Source organism: Stigmatopora nigra, unplaced genomic scaffold (assembly GCF_051989575.1).
Source record: "Stigmatopora nigra isolate UIUO_SnigA unplaced genomic scaffold, RoL_Snig_1.1 HiC_scaffold_24, whole genome shotgun sequence".
NCBI lineage: Eukaryota > Metazoa > Chordata > Actinopteri > Syngnathiformes > Syngnathidae > Stigmatopora > Stigmatopora nigra.
The window spans coordinates 4,904,865-4,924,553 of record NW_027551603.1 but is presented as its reverse complement, the minus strand read 5'-3'; the positions used below and the strand labels follow the sequence as shown (position 1 = coordinate 4,924,553).

General features: G+C 44.9%; 1 protein-coding gene across 1 annotated transcript; it reads right to left on the bottom strand.

Annotated features, from left to right (window-relative positions):
• Positions 1-3,087: 3,087 nt before the first annotated feature.
• LOC144181697 (uncharacterized) lies at positions 3,088-7,700 on the bottom strand. The gene is made up of 7 exons (XM_077710190.1): positions 7,683-7,700; positions 6,650-6,732; positions 6,435-6,576; positions 6,215-6,350; positions 5,307-5,447; positions 5,086-5,240; positions 3,088-5,037 (listed from the first exon to the last, which is right to left on the bottom strand). The coding sequence occupies exons 1-7, from the start codon at positions 7,698-7,700 to the stop codon at positions 3,088-3,090; spliced, it is 2,625 nt and encodes an 874-aa protein (XP_077566316.1).
• Positions 7,701-19,689: the final 11,989 nt, after the last annotated feature.

Here is a 19,689-nt window from a genome sequence, read left to right as displayed (position 1 = left end):
CTGGGGACGTGTTATTAGGGATGAAAGTACAACATTGCTCTCCAAACATAGCACAAATACCACCATCTTTAGCCAGTAACATATCAACAGCCATATGAGCTTGTAGTGACATTAGGGATGTGGCCGCCAATTGTTGGTGGGCCGCTGTAAAACCATCACGGGTAAGGTTAGCAAGACGTTGTTGATTGTAGTGCAGGTAATTAATCCTGTCTGCATTTTTATTGGGAGTGATGGGAAATATGGCCGAAATCACAGGAAGATTTTCAAACCCTGTTGCTATCTGATCAACCAATTTATACTCGTTAGGAACACCTCGGGGAATACCCAGAGCATCAATATAGACAGGTGAGGGGCCTATTACACTCTCTACAGAGCGTGTGGGTCGTTTAAGGAACTCTTGGGTAAATAACCTAGGGCTGGCAGAAAATATAGAACCACCTGCTAACCAGGTAGCCAATTTACTACCTGTTATCACTGTAGCCGGATACATAGCTGAGACTAAACTACAACGTCCACTCCAGGTGGGAGGAAGGGAGTTGTACAGCCTTACACCCCCACAGAACCACCAAACATCACCCCTCCCCCGTGTTAACCTAGCAGCACGGGCGTCTTTGGTGACATCCATAGTGGTGCTACAGGAGGAGGCGTCTACGGAACCCATGGGACGGTCCATGTGATCGGCTGGGTATCGGAAAAAACAAGTTCCATTGAGGGAAATGCGAGAGGCATCAAACACGGGTAGGGGAGCAGTTAAAAAGAATAGGGGATAGATTTCATCCCACTGTGAACACTGTTGAGTGGGATTGTCAGAAGACATCAAAGGTAAGACACAAGACGGTTCTCTAATGTCTACAGTGGTTGAGACCAATAACATTAGTGGCCTGGGGCCCATACAAACTAAACAATCACCTTGTTTCACCAACCCCTGGGCAGCAGCCGCACGTTCTAACCACACATTACCACTAAGAGAACCAACACCCGTGGAAGAAGACAGGACATCCGGCACAGTTAAATCTTCAGTATAAACAGCCCTTACTTTGTCCAGTTGCGGAATGGGAGATCGAAAACGGGTCGTTGTCTGCGTTCTAACGAAGAACTGACACAGCCGGATTATGCTAACCGGGTCAGTACCGGACACATGGGCATAGATAAAAACATCATAACATTGGCCCTTTTGAGTGTTGCCTTTCCAGCTGGAGATGTTAGAGTGTCTTAAGTCGACTGTCAAGGTAAGATACTTGTCAGAGCCCTTAACATTAGCTTTGGACAACGTTAAGACATCCCTTAATGTCTTACATAAGTCCTTTGTACAAGTAGGTCCCCAATCCTTTCCTGTGTGTGCAAGCACATGTTCCCACCCGGAATTGTATCTAGGTGTCAAATAATAATTAGCCCGTGGAGCCCAACTACAGGGAAACAGACGGCATATGTCAAATGTGAAGGACACTTGATTATTAGCGTCTACACTTAAACACGAGGACCTGGTTTTGACACCAGCTCGTACTGGTTTGGGACATGGTGGGAAATGGATTAGTTCTTTACTCTCCAGGTTGGCGGGTAAGTTGACTTCCGCTGCAGCCCCAACGGGAGATGATGGCTTTATGGCAGTGTTCAGTCTGAAAGGCAAATCAGAGTTGCGTTTGGGCCTCAGTTTGAAGGATGAGCCAACATGAGGAAAGCTGGAGACCCCCACACGGGCCTTGTAGGGGTCAGGAGAAATGGGAGGCGGTGTTGTGGGGTCTACGGGGAATGGCGACGCACTGGATACAGGGTTGGCGCTATCGGTGTCGTTGGTTCTGGGAGTGCTCCCCATGGGTATGATTGGGGGGTCGCCTCCGGAAGCTGCATCACCCATACCAAGGGCGATGAAGGGGATTATGAAAATTATGACACAGACGACGAGGACCAGGATCACGGTCGGGTTGAGACTCCGTCTGGATGCTGTAGCCCAAGGGGGGTGCTTGTTGTCGCGATCAACTGGAACCCTCCGACGGAACATCCTGAAGCGATGACTGTTGGGCCGGGGGAGGCCGGCCGACGGGAGCAGGTGAGCACTGCGACTTGTGGAACCAGGTGTCTCCTTTGCCTTCCAGCCGGTAGGCGTGCGTAGTCCTTTCCACCACTCGATATGGACCAGACCAACGAGGTTCGCTCCACTTCCGCCGGTACACCTTCAGGAACACCTGAGTGCTGAAGTGGTCCGGATCGTAGGCAGGTTGCTCTGGTCTTTTTTCTCCAGTCGGTACCTGAACAGAATACTGAGCTACTAGAGAGTGCAGAGCATCGAAAAAAGCTTTGGGCCTAACATTGCTAAGTCTACCACCCAATTTGGGATCAATCCACGGACCGGGGAAAGATTGACCATGTTCGAGTTCGAATGGTGAGTAACCTGTAGCTGATGACAGAGTAGATCTAATGGTGAGCAGTACCACCGGGAGGGCGTCGACCCAGTTTAGTTTAGTTGTGGCCATAACTTTGGCTAGTTTGTCTTTTAGTGTCCTGTTTAACCTTTCTACTTTTCCCTGGGACTGTGGGTGGTAGACCGAACCAAATTTATGGGTGAGACCTAGACATTTTTCAACTTCGTTTAGGTGTTGATTTTTGAAATGAGTGCCGTTGTCTGATCTTATAGTTTTAGGAAACCCGTGCGTGGGTATCCAATGATTTACCAGTGCTTTAATCACTGACACAGCGTCTTCTTTTCGGCAGGGATACGTTTCAGGCCACCTTGAATAGGAGTCTACAATTACTAACAGGTACCTTTTACCGTAGCAAGGGGTGATCATGTCAGTAAAATCCATAGTAATTTCTTCGCCTGGTTTTTTGGGAGTGGGAATTACGCCCTGTTTTGTTTGTTCGCTTGGACGCACATTAAACTCATGACATACTGTACAGTTTGCCAGAATGTCTTTTATCGTAACAGTCATGTTTGGGTGATACCATGCTTTGAGGCGCGCATCTATGGGGGCGTATCCCACATGGGCAGGACCGTGTGCTTCTAAGATTATTTCGCGCAAAGTTTTCGCGGAGGGAATAGGTCTGCCGGTCCTTTCGTGTCGGTACAGACCTATAGCATCTTTTATTACTTTACCCGTTGGAGAGCCAATAAGAAATTTCTTCCGGTGAGGCCTTTTGTTGTTCAATTAAAATTGAGTTGACGTCAACATTTGCCAATTGCTCTTCATTTAGAACCATCATTGATTCGGGACCCTTAAAACCTGCAGTCCTTTTGGCCTCTGCATCAGCCGATGCATTACCTCTGTCCACAAAAGTCATGCCATTTGTATGTGCCCTACATTTCATGATTGCAACCTCTGCTGGCATGTCAAGGGCCCTTTCTAAGGCCATCATCTCCTCTTGATGTTTCACAGGGGCACCTGTTGCTGTGAGGAAACCATTCCTTTTCCATAAAGGAAGATCAACAAAAATAGAGCCTATTACATAAGCAGAATCTGTATAAATGTTAATTTTCCACGTCCGCCCCTTCTCCAATGCTCTGATCATGGCAATCAGTTCAGCTCTTTGGGCTGACTGTTTTCCGGTGATGGTGTCTGATTCTACAACAATAAAGTCTGTGTGGTTGTCGTTGTAGTCTTGAGTCACTGCATAAGCTGATTTCAGGCCTTCAGTGGGGTGTCTAAAACAACAACCGTCAGTGAAAAATGTCATGTCTGGATGTGTGAGAGGCGTGGCCTGTAGGCCCTCTCTGAGCCTCTGCTCCACAAGGGTCAGTTCAGCACAACAGTGGGGTGTTCCCTCCGCAATACCGTCTGCCATGTTTACACCTTCAGTCTTGTAAGTCACATTTGGCCGGTGCAGGATGCGATCTAGTTTGTCTGTTCTGCGAGGAGTGAGTGTGAACTCTGCTGACGATACAAAGGCTGCAACCGCATGTGATGTCAGTACTGTGAGTGGATGCTGCATTACAATGTGATCAATTTTTTGCAGGCATTTTCCGAGAGCCGCCGCATACCTGACACAATTTGGATGTTTGGCTTCAATTGGATCCAGCTGCATGCTGACGTAGGTTAAAATTAACCGATCACCTGTTCCCTCTCTTTTCTGAAAAAGAACAGCTGCAACGGAACCTTCTTTTTCAGAAACATCGAGGTAAAACTGTTTCGAATAATCAGGGCGTTGTAAAGCAGCTGCCTTAGAAAGAAGCTGTTTAACTGAGATGAATACTTCTTCAGCTGCCGTGTCCCACTCCAGGGGAGCGTTTAAATTACGCATGCCTTGATCGTTTACCAGTTTGCGGAGTGGTAGCGTTAGTGACGAGTAGTCTGGTACGAAATGTCGGGAATAGCCAGCGAGACCCAGAAAAGACAACATCTGCCTAACAGTTCGTGGTTTAGCATGATTTAGAATCGATGACTGATGGGAAGAGGACATGGCCGTTCCATCGGAGGTAACGAGTCTGCCTAGGAAAGAAACAGAAGTGCGGGCACACTGAAGTTTCTTTCTAGAGACTTTGAAACCGGTTGTAGCCAGATGCGTGAGGAGAGAGTGTGTAGTCGTTAAGCAAGATGCTTCTGATGGAGACGCGATGAGAAGATCGTCGACATATTGGATTACAATTGAGTCAGAGGGAAGTGTGAGTGAGGACAAAACGGATTTTAACGTTTGATTAAATAACCCGGGTGACAGGAGGAACCCTTGCGGTAGACGCGTGTACCGGAGTTGGCGACCCAGATGAGTAAAGGAGAACACGTCGCGTAGGTGTTCTGCAAGAGGGAGACAGAAAAAGGCATTAGCCAAGTCGACAACGGTAAAATGGGTGTGCGAAGGCGTGATGGCAGCGAGAGAGACAAAAGGATTCGGCACACCTGTAAGAGGTGTGGTGATCAACTTATTAATGAGACGTAGGTCATGGACCATTCGATACCTGCCCTCCCCTTTCTTAACGGGGAGGATGGGCGTGTTCCAGACGGACGAGGAAGGTTCCAGCACACCTGAGTCCAACAAACCGTTGATGGTGTCAGTTATGCCAATCACCTCCTCTTTAGGCCGGAAATACTGGCGTTGAGCGACCGGATACTGTAAATCAATATCAAAAGAGAGCGGTGTGACATCACAAAATCCCACATCCGTGGGTCCCTGAGACCATATCTCTGTGGGTAGAGTGGAAAGCATTTGTTCGGTTCCCTCAGCATCCGTTTTTTCGGCACCGTGCGCACGCGTTAGCCATTGGTTGCGGGCGACACCTGAGTCACACGAGGGAACCACGACCTTGTACATGTCTGCGGAAGAAGAAAAGAACAAGGAGGGATGAGTAGTGGAAACCCAATCTGTGACTGACAATGCACGTCTAATCATAGGTGCCAGATCCTTAGCCTGATGGGAAGGGCTAAGAGCGAGGGACACATGCGGAGCACAATCAGCTGGCATGCGATACCAATCCCGCTGTTCCTCATCCAGCTCCACGACCGCTGCAACACCCTCAGCTCCTGCGATGATAGAGGAACATTTGATATTATGTGTACTGTTTTCCATATCATCTAACCATTCGGTCCTGTATGTTTCATCAAAAGTCTTATCATAGAACATGGTACAATGTGGGGGGTCGATAGGCGGGTGGTATGGTCGAAGGGAGGAAAACCAGGGAGACCAGGAAGCATAGTTCTTTAAAACAGAGTCAGGTAATGGATCTCCGATTATGTCCAATAGAATCCAGTAGATGTATGCGCCAGAGTGGACAACCATGGGATCTGGGTTGGGTGTCAGCATACATTGTGAGGCGAACGACTGTGCAGAGTTGTCGACTGAGGCATTGAATGAAAAACCGTTGGGTAGTTGCACTGTGAGTCCATCCGAGCTGCACAACACCGTCGCTTTTATCCTTGTTAAAACATCACGGCCCAACAGATGTACTGGGCATTCAGGTGAAAACACAAATTGATGATGGAAATGATACCCGCCCCATTCCGTAGGTAGAGGTGCGGTTAGAGAGGAGGCCTTTGGAGTCCCAGAGAAGCCGACGAGCTGCAGAGTCCTGGATGACAGAGGAGCAAAAGGTGGTAGCGTATGCAGAGTGGAATACCTTGCTCCTGTGTCGACCATCATTTGGAAATCACATCCCAGGACTCGCACTGTGGTGAGGGGCTCGGCCCGTTCCCCGTCACCCGGCGCTTTCGGGCACCCCTATTGAGGACTTGGGTACTGTGGGAACAGGGGTGGAGGAGGAAACTGATCGTGCTGAGACATCATGGGATACGTCTGGCCCCGTGTTTGTGGAGGGGGCCCTGCCCACTGGTATTGCTGGGGAGGTGGCCCCCCCCTCTGCGTGGGTTGGGGAGGTTGACCTCGTTGACCCATGTAGGGGGCCCTGGGAGCCTGGTACTGTGGAGTCTCTGTAGCATTTAAGTGAGGGCAGAATGCGGCCCAGTGTCCTATTTGCTGACAATGAAAACAAACCCCCTGGTTCCTAGGAATACCTCGGCTTCTTCCACCACCACGCCCACCACCACTCCACCTGTTCCCGTCATATGCAGGGGTGTGTGCAGTGAACTGTTGTGTGTCTGCGTGCTGTTGAGGAGGTGGAGGAGGGGGCTGAGGCTGCTGCAACGGAGGAGGAACCTGCAGTGGAAGAGCAGAAACCGGCATTTGATTAATCACTTTAGTTTTTTTAGCGTTATCAGAGCTGTTTCGCTTGGCTTCTTGTATTTGCATGTTCAGCAGTTCCTTCTGGAGGGTTTCCAGTTTCTCAGTCTCCTTCTCCTTTTGTTTCTGCTCCTTGCGGACATAAAAAAGAAAATTAGTTTTCCAATCAGCGTCGCTTCCTGACATAGTATTCGGAAGAGCAGACATATTTTCCTGAACCGCCAGGGGGCAACCTTTAACCACCGCATGCCTGAATATGGCCAGCATACCACTGTTAGGATTTGTGGGATTATGACCTGTGGCAGTTGCCCAGGTGTCTTGGCAGCGCAACAAATAAGCGGTAGAATCTTCCCCTGGAGTCATTTTAAACGTAATCTGTTCCATCGGGCCCTGTGACAAGGGAAACATTTTGCGTATGGTGTCACCGATTATAGTCAGTCTATTTTGTTCGAACAGAGAGTGAGAGTCAGGGACAGAAGTCAGTTTAGCCGAACGTTCTATTTCCATACACGTAGTTTCATTAGAGGCGCGTGCAATGATCGCTCTAGCGTCACCCATGGCCAGGCGGTGTCCATAAGTTAAACTGATAAACTTTTTCATCCACGGCGCTCCGCCTGAACTGAGCGGCGGTAATTGGTCACATATGGACTGTAAATCGGTAAACGAAAACGGTTCGAATTTAACCTGACCGCTGAAGGAGTTTTCTCGCAGAGGCATCATGTGACTTACTGTTGGCACATCTGTCATCCGCAGCTTAACCTCAGCATCAGTTCTCTCTCCCGACAACCAGCTCTCTACTGCATTGATAACAAGGGGAGACACCTGGTGCTTTTGAGATAGCCACTGAGCCAAAAATTGCGTGAGCTGGCGTGAACTGCGGGATCTGAAGCGAATTATTTCTAAGTGCTTGAGTATTCTGATAATATTATCATGACTAACTGTGCCACGGCTGCGGCTGTTTACCTCCATTATTTTTGCAGCGCGTAACAGGGCTTCTACTTTTTGTTGTTCGCTTAACTTATCCAAATTTCCTGGCCCACACTCATCGTTAATATCCCAGACTGGAGATGTCATGTCGTTACAGCCGGCATGAGCGGCATCCCGTTCAGCAATGGGGGTGGAATGTAAATTTAAAGCATCTGCTCTGGTGTGTCCCGGGGTCAGGTTAAATAATTCCTGCCATTGTTCCTCGTCTTTTGACCATGATGATGATTGTGGTGGCAAACTCTGTGTGTGAGGGGACACTTCTCCTGTTTGCAGGCGTCGAAGGTCACACAAATTAGCATCAAATGAAACCACATTGCGATCAGGTGCATCAAATGACCGGGAGCGGTGACCTGTGGGTGTCAACACCTGTTTGTTTAATGTAACTGATTCATTAAGTCTGTTTGAAAGGTCAATACTAGATGCTGAAGTCAGATGTGAAAGAGGAGTCACAGTTTCCTTTGCTAGTGGGGGGATAGCCCCAAAATGTGTATCACTTGAGACACACGCAGGATAGTCATCCCGTGACACGCAGTGGTTGTTAAGGAATGGATTTGACATTGATAAAGCCCTGGGATCAGTTTCTGTCTGTGTCAGAACGGCATTGGTCAAGTCTTTGTCTGGATGGATGGTGTAATGAATTTTTGCATTCTTTATCTCCACCACCGGTGCCATTGTCGCATCATATTCGGGCGGAGGTGCTGTGGGTGTAATTTTGTTCCCTTTAATTTTTGCCACAGAGGCCAACAGCTGAGCCAGGGTACGCACAAAAGCTACCACAGTCTTTAATTGTTTAATTTCTTTGATCAACCTTTTCTTAATCCACATTCCTTTGACTTTAGATATCTTTTCCTGCAGTACCTTCTCATTCTCCGCTTGGTCCATACGTTGTGTGACTAGGGCCTCTGCCATAGCACATGCTTTCCAAAGATCAACATTCATATTACCCTCGGGCAGCAATTTAGCTTCTTGCAAATCAATAATCATTCTCCGTTTCTCCAACACCAATTTATCTTTTGCCCTAGAATTTGCACACAAACTCTTTCCACATTCTACAAAACACATTCTCAGCTGATCATCCACTGATTCTGGGAATTTGTACATTTTTCCAAAATCCGGTAATTTAAAGTTTTTAAACCATCCTTGATCCATTTTTGTATGTAATTTGGTTCTCAAGTGAGCGTCCTTTTTCTCCTCTTTCTCTGTGTTCACACACACTGGCTCACACCCGCTCAAAGGGTGCAAAGAGGAAAACAGAGGCAGCAGTGCCCCCCCCCCCTTTCCTTTCTTCTCGACAGAGACGGGGTCGGAGTGTAGCCGCACCTAGGAGTACGCTAGCTGAATTTAAACCAAAACAGTAATTATCTTTGCAATATGAAGGAGAAAACTATGATGTTATCCAATCTACACAAAGGAAAATTCGGCGATTTTCCACTACTTTCTCAACACAAAGAAAAACACAAACACAAACAAAAATTGACACACTACTACAACCGGCAACATATAACAAAATGGGATCCCACAGACAACAAATATGAGTAAATATGAACGTTTTTTAAGACCGAGTGTTCCAGGTTTGTAAACACAAGCTTTTAATGTTATCCTAGAGACAACAATGGTTCAGCTCCCTAAACCTTAAAAACCTTTCTACGGCCGGGCAAAGAGCGATAAACCCCATAAGAAAAACCTAACTATCGTTTTTTAATACCGAGTGTTCCAGGTTTGTAAACACAAGCTTTTAATGTTATCCTAGAGACAACAATGGTTCAGCTCCCTAAACCTTAAAAACCTTTCTACGGCAGGGCAAAGAGCGATAAACCCCATAAGAAAAACCTAACTATCGTTTTTTAATACCGAGTGTTCCAGGTTTGTAAACACAAGCTTTTAATGTTATCCTAGAGACAACAATGGTTCAGCTCCCTAAACCTTAAAAACCTTTCTACGGCCGGGCAAAGAGCGATAAACCCCATAAGAAAAACCTAACTATCGTTTTTTAATACCGAGTGTTCCAGGTTTGTAAACACAAGCTTTTAATGTTATCCTAGAGACAACAATGGTTCAGCTCCCTAAACCTTAAAAACCTTTCTACGGCCGGGCAAAGAGCGATAAACCCCATAAGAAAAACCTAACTATCGTTTTTTAATACCGAGTGTTCCAGGTTTGTAAACACAAGCTTTTAATGTTATCCTAGAGACAACAATGGTTCAGCTCCCTAAACCTTAAAAACCTTTCTACGGCCGGGCAAAGAGCGATAAACCCCATAAGAAAAAAAAGAAAGCCACACTTTTAGAACTACCGTTTCAGACAACACAAGGCAGGACAGTGAATTGTTTGCAGTACTCTAATTAAGAAGTACTATAAGCCAATTTGACACTTTTGACTGATTTTCAGTAACAGGGAGTGTCTTACCTTTTTGTTGTGGTCGACCTTTTCACTGTCCCGGCCTGGGTCGCCGTTCCCGTGTCTGCAACTCCTCCAATGAATCCTGTGTCCGTGACGCCAATTGAAGTAGAAAGTTTGTTGTTGCCGTTAGCTAATTTCAATATTAGCCTGTTTCTACTTCCACAAGTTCTTTTAATTCATAAATGGAAAAAGTCAGCAGAGTCTCGTTCAAAAGGCGTGGCTTTATATAACAGATCGATCTGGACCTAACACCTCATACAGAAGCAAGAGGAAGAAAGGTAACTCAATACAGTTTACAAAGCACATATATAGCAATGATCTCCGTCCCTCTAAGTATGAGTGTGTGTGTGAAAAGACTCCCTATGACCCCACACATGGGTCATCCAATTAACTCATGTCTGTCGGCAGTAACTTTTCTTTCTCTGAGCCGAGAGGGCCATAACTTCTGGTAACACAAACAAACTGGAAAAAGGAGTGAGACACTAGGGTTCACATTGGTCATTCTAAGATAACGGAACAGAAAACTCCTTCAGCGTCTATGCCATAAAGTATAGATAGCTCATTATTTACGCGATAAATCATACAGGGTTTAACAAGCGGCTGTGTTCCACATAGTGAAGTCGTAAAAACACTATTAAACATATATAGTGGTTCAGCCTTAGTTTCATTTGCTTACTTATTAATGTATTAGTAAGTTGCATAATTGTCGTTAGTAAACATTTTAATATATATAATTCCAATACAAGCGGCTGTGTTCCACATAGTGAAGTCGTAAAAACACTATTAAACATATATAGTGGTTCAGCCTTAGTTTCACTTGCTTACTTATTAATGTATTAGTAAGTTGCATAATTGTCGTTAGTAAACATTTTGATATATAATTCCAACACATGTCAGCACAAATACTCAACTGTCCGACACTGATCAATTACTTTTTGCCCTGCAAATGACTGAAATGTATCTGTCAAAAGTCCTAGTGACAACTGTCAGTTTTTCCTGTATTTGAGACACACACACTGGTCATTCGACTAGAGTTGCAGGAACGTCGCGTTGAACAGGACCCTACTGTAGGAACTCTCACTGTCCACTTTGCAGTCTGGTAATAAACCAATTGGTCCGGGACCAATGAAAGTAGAACAATAATTAGCAAGGGCTTTATAGTCTTGGTCTGTTAATAGAGTCAGGGACTTAACTAAGACAAAGTCAGGGACTTTTGGTCTTTGTGTGTTCAGAGATATTGGGTTAATCACAAAGTAGAGATCACTTTCGGGTAATTTAGAAAATAATTGTTGTTTAAACTATTAAGTAGGTGATTAATATGGGTCAGAAAGCAACAAAAGGAATCGGTTTATTGTCAGAATGCAAAATGAAAATCGGAGAGTTACCGGGACGAGATATCATGGTCCAGCTTGGGCTAAGCCTAGTGGCTACCCAAAATGTCCTCCGACCCAGCGAATTACAGACCAAAAATATCTTCCACACCACCACATCTAACAGCTTCTACTCTCTCGACATTGTCGGGAATGATTCTGCCAAGGTAGCTGAAAGTCTAAGAGAACAGTCTGAAGATATCTGCCCAGCAGCACCAGGACAGGAACAACAAACATGGCCATTACATGTCACCCTGAAGTTCATGGGAGACCGGACGACAAGTGGTTAAACCAATTCTCACAGTTGCCCACTCAACGAATCATAATTAACCACGTATATGCAACTGACCTAATGGACAACCCATTGCCCCCGGACACATTGCCTATGGGGATGGATCATCATCAAAAACCCTGGATGGAGAAAAACACAACGTATATGCCGTGGTGACTCAAAAAGACAACCTCAAGACAGGACGACTCCCCGGCGACTGGTCTGCACAAGCCGCAGAAATAGTGGCACTGACAGAGGCATGTAGACTATTCCTAGAACAAGACGTGACGGTGGAAAGACACAGCCCAATCCCTGCTGAATTCCTAAGAGAAATGCAAAATCATTCCCCAGAAAAAGAGAAACTGCAATGGGAAACAGAAGGAGCCACTCAACACAAGAACGGACTCTATGCAGTAGAAAACAAGCCATGCGTGACACGATCATTGTTTGAAGTAATTGCCAAATTGAGCCATGGGAGGAGCCATGTCTCAACAGGAGGGATGATCAGTACAGTACAACAAACAATGCATGTTCCCAGAGGTCTCCAAACTTCAATTTTTTTGGCAGAAACTGTCTGAACTGCTGTAGACACAACTCTCAAGGCAATGAACGACCCAAGCATGGAACAAGGCAAACAGGAACATATCCCTTCGAGCTTCTGAACATGGATTTCATCAAACTGAACCAAAGTGCTGGACTCGTCGAACAAACCATTAGAACAGTAAAACTCAGACTCAGAAAAACCATGGAAGATACAGGAAAACGATGGCAAGAATGCCTGAGCCTGGTAGAAACGTACATGAGAATCATTCCAACAGCACAGGGATGCACACCATTTGAGGCAGTGAAAGACAGACCCTTCCACTGAACAATGTGGGAAAAAGATCTGGTGGTAGAAGAGAAAAGAGAAACAGAATCCCTCACTAAGTGGTTATGCAAAATGTTCCAAGAAAGAACTGTGATGAATGCAAAATAATCTGCCGACATCTTCTCTGTCTCCCACAGAGGAGGTCCTGTCCCCAGGAGACCTGGTACTCGTCAAGGTGATAAAAAGAAAGTGCTGGTCTTCTCCACGTTGGGACGGACCTCACTGTGTGATTTTGGCCATCATCATCACCGCTCTGTGTTCAACCACATGGGGGGAACGTACCAGAACCTTGGTACACTCCCACTGGAGGAGAATGCCCCACTAGCTTGTTCAGGAAACGATCAGGGGCCCCCAGATCTGCATCCCATCAACCAAGACACCAATCGTCGTTCAAGTCCCTTTGCTCAGCCTACAGCTTACTCACTTGGGATTACACAGGACTGACTCCAGTTATTTTTATTGGTACCTACAAGCTCCCAGAGTCTGAGTGGTTTGGCCAGACACCTTGGACCAGGTCCTCCTCCATACAGGCTACAAAACCATCACATGGCCCCTTTCCAAAGAAGCTACCACCATGACCGCTAACTTCACCAAGTTAGCCACCACCATCAAATATGGTAAACATATGCTAGACCTTACGACCAATATCCAACAAAAAGGCTGCATCAACCTATGCCTCCGACCGGACGGACCAGGAAAAGGCCCCCTCTTTACTAACACCATCCGCACTACTAGTCCAGCCATGGTCCCCAAAGTGATTGGTGTGAACCCCTTCGTACAACCATCCGCCACACGCCTACTCAAAATCCATCCGGCAGGAACACCTAAGCCTGAGTAGATACACCTTATTCTCGCCCATGTCCAAACACAGGAAGAAAACGACTACAACCTGATGATGAGGAACAGTTGGTACAGATACACCGCACTCACAGCCCGCGCCACAACCAATGAGTTGTTATGTCTGTTCCCTCATGCCTACTGCCGTAGCCCAACCACAGCTATGGTCCAACCGACAGAACGAAGAACTCGCCAACCTCACCTACAACTGTATCCTGGGTAATCTGAGAGAATCCTTCCAGCAAAGCTCGACCGCCTACATACCATGGTCGCAGTACCATTAGCAGCTACAGTCAATACCGCAACGTATGTCCAGTGCAACAACCGAACAGACTGTTATCCATCCTGTTTCAACTTCAGCGGACCGGATCGGAAGACCCCTTTGGACCAAGTTCACGTCACCAGGTGCGCCGAGATCAGACACATTCCTTCCCAATCATGGACAGTACTGGACCAAATATGGTGGCTCTGCGAATGGCAAGTGTATATGATCATCCCCACCAATACAACTGGGCTCTGTGTCCCTACATCTGCATCCGACCACACGTACGTTCTAACAGCAGACTCGATTCCAACTGTCGACGCCAACCCACATCTACCCACCAGGCGTCAACGACGGAGCTTTGATTTCTTCCCCCATGATTCAGTTTGGGGCTCGGATGTCCCCCTCTAATACAAACACTGGTCAGTCTCCTCCAAAATCATGATGGCGGTATTCCCCAGGGTAGGAACAGCGAAGAACACCCTACGTCTGGAAACCATTGACTACAGATTCCAGGCCCGACACTAATCAATTACTTGTTGCCCTGCAAATGACTGAAACGTATCTGTCCAAAGTCTTAGGGACAACTGTCAGTTTTGCCTGTATTTAAGACACACTCACTGGTCATTCGACTAGAGTTGCAGTAACATCGCAGTGAACAAGAGCCCACTGTAGGAACTCTCTGTCCACATTGCAGTCTGGTCATACATATTTTCTATTTAAATTTATCTCACTCTTTCTTAGCCTGCTCCTGAAGTTGTGTTTTCAGACCTAACAAACATTTCAGTTTTTTTGCCCTAATGTGCGTTTCATGCGCTGAAAATCATGTTTTGGCCAAGTATCATAGTTTTCACTATAACTTAACCTAACCCTAACCCTAACCCTAACTTTCATCACTTAGAATGATATCAAATGAAAAACCTACTTGATTTGGATGATTATACACTATATACACAGTAACTATGTGTCACTGACAGTTTGTTTCGCAGTATTCGACTGTATTTCCTAGGCTTGTCTTAATTTTACTGCAGAAACCACACAAACACCCCATACAACATTTACAACATATTCGTGCCTACCCTTGAGACACAGGACACTTTCCAGCCCCAACATTGTACCTCCAGTACAATATATTCGTGCCTACCCCTGAGACACAGGACACTTTCCAGCAAAGTGCCCCACCGTACCTGCCATTGACTAGTATAAACACAGGGTTTTGTCGCCGTCACCCAGGACACGAAACCAGCCAACAATGGACCTCACATACAATGTCCCTTTAACGCATTTGGAAACACCGTCACAACATGCAGACATTAATGTGGACTTACCCGAGATCCATCAGATGTCTCCCTCCAGCAGGAAAAGTCTTCAACCGCCGAGAATCCAGGCGCCCCCGTCGAAAACTCCGGCCCACCAAGGGTTTTGAAGACGCCGTGCGCACGGTCACTTACCAGATGTCAAACAGCAGCGCCTGGGTTCTCGCTCCGGTATATTGACCTCCATGGCTCAGAAGGACCAAAATGTTAGGTTCATTAATAATTACCTTCGTCCGTAATTATCAATAACTGCAGGCAGACATCTTATTCAATTATTGACATTTAATTAAATAGAAATGGATAACAATGGGTAAAAGCCTCCGAAGGGGAGAGTCAGCAAGTGTCACCTTACAACTTCCGAACGTCTCCTCGAATAGACGTTTTCGTACGCCTCTTATTGCCATGAATCAAAACAATTTACAGAGTTGTTGATCATTCCATCACGTATGAGTAAAAACAACATCTGGGACTACAATAACAATCAAAGTATTTTACCAATAACAAAAACAGGAGACTAGACCTAACAACATTTAGATTAGAGTAATTATACAACTTCCTTGACCTAAGAATCATATAATATAATCATAATCATATAATGGTTACATTCAGAAAAACCCGAAGTGCACGGTTACATAACGATAACAGCATTCTTGTTATTGGCCGAATAGCCCTGGCCTCGTCACCAAGGGCCCACCAAATCTCAAGGACCCAGATTGGGTGGATTGTTTGTATAACCATCCTGGAACAGGCCGTCCAGGTTAAAGATGACTTGGCAATACTCGTGACCTCGCAACACTTTGAAAATAGAAAGAGAATGATTTAACAAAGAAATGAATTAATACAAATATATTTATAATAGTAATACAGAATAAACCCAACAATGAAAAACTTACTTCAATTGGACGATAATACAGTATATACACAGTAACTATATGTCTGTGACAGTTTGTTTCGCAGCAGGGGAACATTTCAGTTTTTATTGCCTTAACGTGCGTTTCATGCGCTGAAAATCACGTTTTGGCCAAGTATCATAATTTTCACTGTAACTTAATTTCTATCACTTAGAATGATGCCAAATGAAAAACTTACTTGAATTGGACAATTATACACTATATACACAGTAACTATGTGTCTCTGACAGTTTGTTTCGCAGCAGGGGAACATTTCAGTTTTTATTGCCTTAACGTGCGTTTCATGCGCTGAAAATCACGTTTTGGCCAAGTATCATAATTTTCACTGTAACTTAATTTCTATCACTTAGAATGATGCCAAATGAAAAACTTACTTGAATTGGACAATTATACACTATATACACAGTAACTACGTGTCTCTGACAGTTTGTTTCGCAGCAGGGGAACATTTCAGTTTTTATTGCCTTAACGTGCGTTTCATGCGCTGAAAATCACGTTTTGGCCAAGTATCATAGTTTTCACTATAACTTAATTTCTATCACTTAGAATGATGCTAAATGCAAAACTTACTTGAATTGGACGATTTTACACTATATACACAGTAACTATGTGTCTCTGACAGTTTGTTTGGCAGCAGGAGAACATTTCAGTTTTTATTGCCTTAATGTGCTTTTCATGCGCTGAAAATCATGTTTTGGCCAAGTATCATAGTTTTCATTATAACTTAATATCTAGCCATTAGAATGATGCCAAATGAAAAACTTATTGAATTATAAAATTTGATGATATTACACTATGTATAGAGAGACATTTGTGTCTCTGACAGTTTTACACAGTTTTACAAGTTATGACTCCAGACTCTTAATTTACAATTCTGCCTTTATGGATACATTGCATCACCACCCCCTGAGTGGATCACTTACCTCTCACTGTCTTTCACTTACCTTCATTCAGCATGTAGGTGTCAGATCACCTTGTACCTAATGTCTATTCATATTACCTCACCCGAAGTTATTACACAGAAGGGATTGTGTTGTGTTACCCCAAGTTTAGAGTCCCAACGGATGTGGGAAACTTACAGCGTCTGTCTGCCAGAGAGCAGCAGCTGGAACCGATTGTGACCAGGGTGGCATGGGTCCCTGATCATGTCCCTGGCTCTGCTGAGGTAACGAGGGCTGGCAATGTCTTCCAGTGAGGGCAGAGTAGCCGACGTTCTTCTGCGTAGTGGTGATACCTTTCTAAATAGCCTTTTTGTCTGCTGCCGTTCTTCCCGCGTACCACCAAATGTGCTTTTTATGTGCTGATAAGCACGTTTTGGTCGAATATGAAAGTTTTCAAGTGTGCACTTGACCCTAGATGACCTGGAGAGTGACAGTTACTCCTGAAGTTGAACCTCTTTTCATCTCACAATACAAGGAAAAAATTGCAAACCCTGTTAGCCAGCCTTTCTTATATTTCTCGAGGCGAACAAACAATTGCAAGGCCAACTAGTTAGTCTTTCTTACATTCCACCATCTTTTAATTCAATTGTAAAACCAGTTTGGCTAGTCTACCTTGCATTCTACGATCTTAAAAAACAAAGTTAAACCAGTATGACCACATGGTGCGACAAGAATAAACAATTATTAAGCAGTTAGCCAGTCCATCCCACAATTCCCTCCTTTTATGTCTGTGAAAATATCGAAATATTGAAGTGGCTGTTTCCATGAGCCAGAGAAGAACCAGTCAAGCCATCCTCTTTGTGGAACCGGATCTCCGGTCACAGCTCTCTGCATGTTCCTAATAGCCTGCAGGGCATCATGGACCGAGCAGGACATGCCGGCAGGGATGAAGGGGCAGCACGAGTCTCCCACCATGAAACACACACAGCCCCGCTGGGTGGCCACTCCGTCAAGAGCAGGGCAGCCCTGGAAAATCACCTGGGCCATAGCGGCTACCCAGCCTGACTGATGCGCCGACACAGGCCCGGAACCTGCCTTCAATGGTCTTCAAATGCAGGGCGTTCCTTGCCGCTCCCACTCAAGGGAACTGAGCCATTACGATTTTGGATGAGACTGACCAGTATTTGTGTTTGAGGTACACATCCGAGCCACACACTGGATCATGGTCGTGAGCTCCATCAATAATGTGCCCAAATGGAGGTCATTGATTCGGGAATAACAGAACTTCTGAAGATCCCTAGATGATTATTTTTATACATAATAATCAAAAATACATCCCCATCGTCAATGGATACAATTATTCGGGTAAACTCACCAACCAGAACAGACTGGGCCTGGTTCTAATACAACCACTATTTTAATCGCAGAATGCCTGTTTTGGACACTGTTTATGGTGGGAAAATAGCTCCAGAACCATCCTGGATCATTATTTTTACACAGAATAGTGAACATACATCCATCTACACATTCAACACTAATTATGGGTAGAAGCACTAACCAGAACTGACTGGGCCCGGTTCTAATACGACCACTATTTTAATCGCAAAATGCCTGTTTTGGACAATGTTTATGGTGGGAAACATTATTTTTATAGAAAATAGTGAAACTACATCTACCTACTCAATCAACACAAATTCTGGGTAAATACACCAACCAGAACCGATTGGGCCTTGTTCTAATACAACCACTATTTTTATCACAAAATGTTTTGGACACTATTGACGGTGGGAAATATTCCCAAAACATCCCTGCGTCTTTAATTTTACACATAATAGTGAAAATGCATCCATCCACACAATTGACACTAAATCTGGGTAAAAGCGGCAACCAGAACCGACTGGGCCCGGTTCTAATACGACCACTATTTTAATCGCAAAATGCCTGTTTTGGACAATGTTTATGGTGGGAAACATTATTTTTTATAGAAAATAGTGAAACTACATCCACCTACTCAACCAACACAATTTCTGGGTAAATACACCAACCAGAACCGATTGGGCCTTGTTCTAATACAACCACTATTTTTATCGCAAAATGTTTTGGACACTATTGACGGTGGGAAATATTCCCAAAACATCCCTGCATCTTTAATTTTACACATAATAGTGAAAATGCATCCATCCACACAATTGACACTAAATCTGGGTAAAAGCGGCAACCAGAACCGACTGGGCCCGGTTCTAATACGACCACTATTTTAATCGCAAAATGCCTGTTTTGGACACTTTTTGTGGTGGGAAATAGCTCCAGAACCATCCTGGATCTTTATTGTTATACAAAATAGTGAAAATACATCCACTCACACAATACACACAAATTCTGGGTAAAAGCACCTACCAAAACCGACTGGGCCTGTTTCTAAACCACCACTTGTGAATAAAGTGACCAAATGAAAGTAATTCATTCGGGCATAACAGAACTTCTGAACATCGCTAGATGATTATTTCTATACAAAATAGTCAAGTATACATCCCCATCATAATTGGACACAAGTTCCGTATACAAACACCCACCAGAACCGACTGGACCCTGTTATAATGCAACCACTATTTTGTATCGCAAAATGCATGTTTTGGACACTATTTATGGTGGGAAATAGCCCCAGAACTGTCCTGGATCTTTATTTTTAGACAGAATAGTGAAAATACATCTACCCACACAATGGATAAAGCACCAACCAGAACCGACTGGGCCTGGTTCTTAAAAACCACCACTTGTAAATAAAGTGCCCAAATTGAGGTCATTGATTCGGGCATAACAGAACTACTGAACATCCCTAGATGATTATTTTTATACAGAATAATCAAAAATACATCCTTATCAACATTCGACACAATTTCTGGGTAAAAACACCAACCAGAACCGCCTGGGCCTGGTTCTAATACAACCACTATTTTAATCGCAAAATGCCTGCTTTGGACACTGT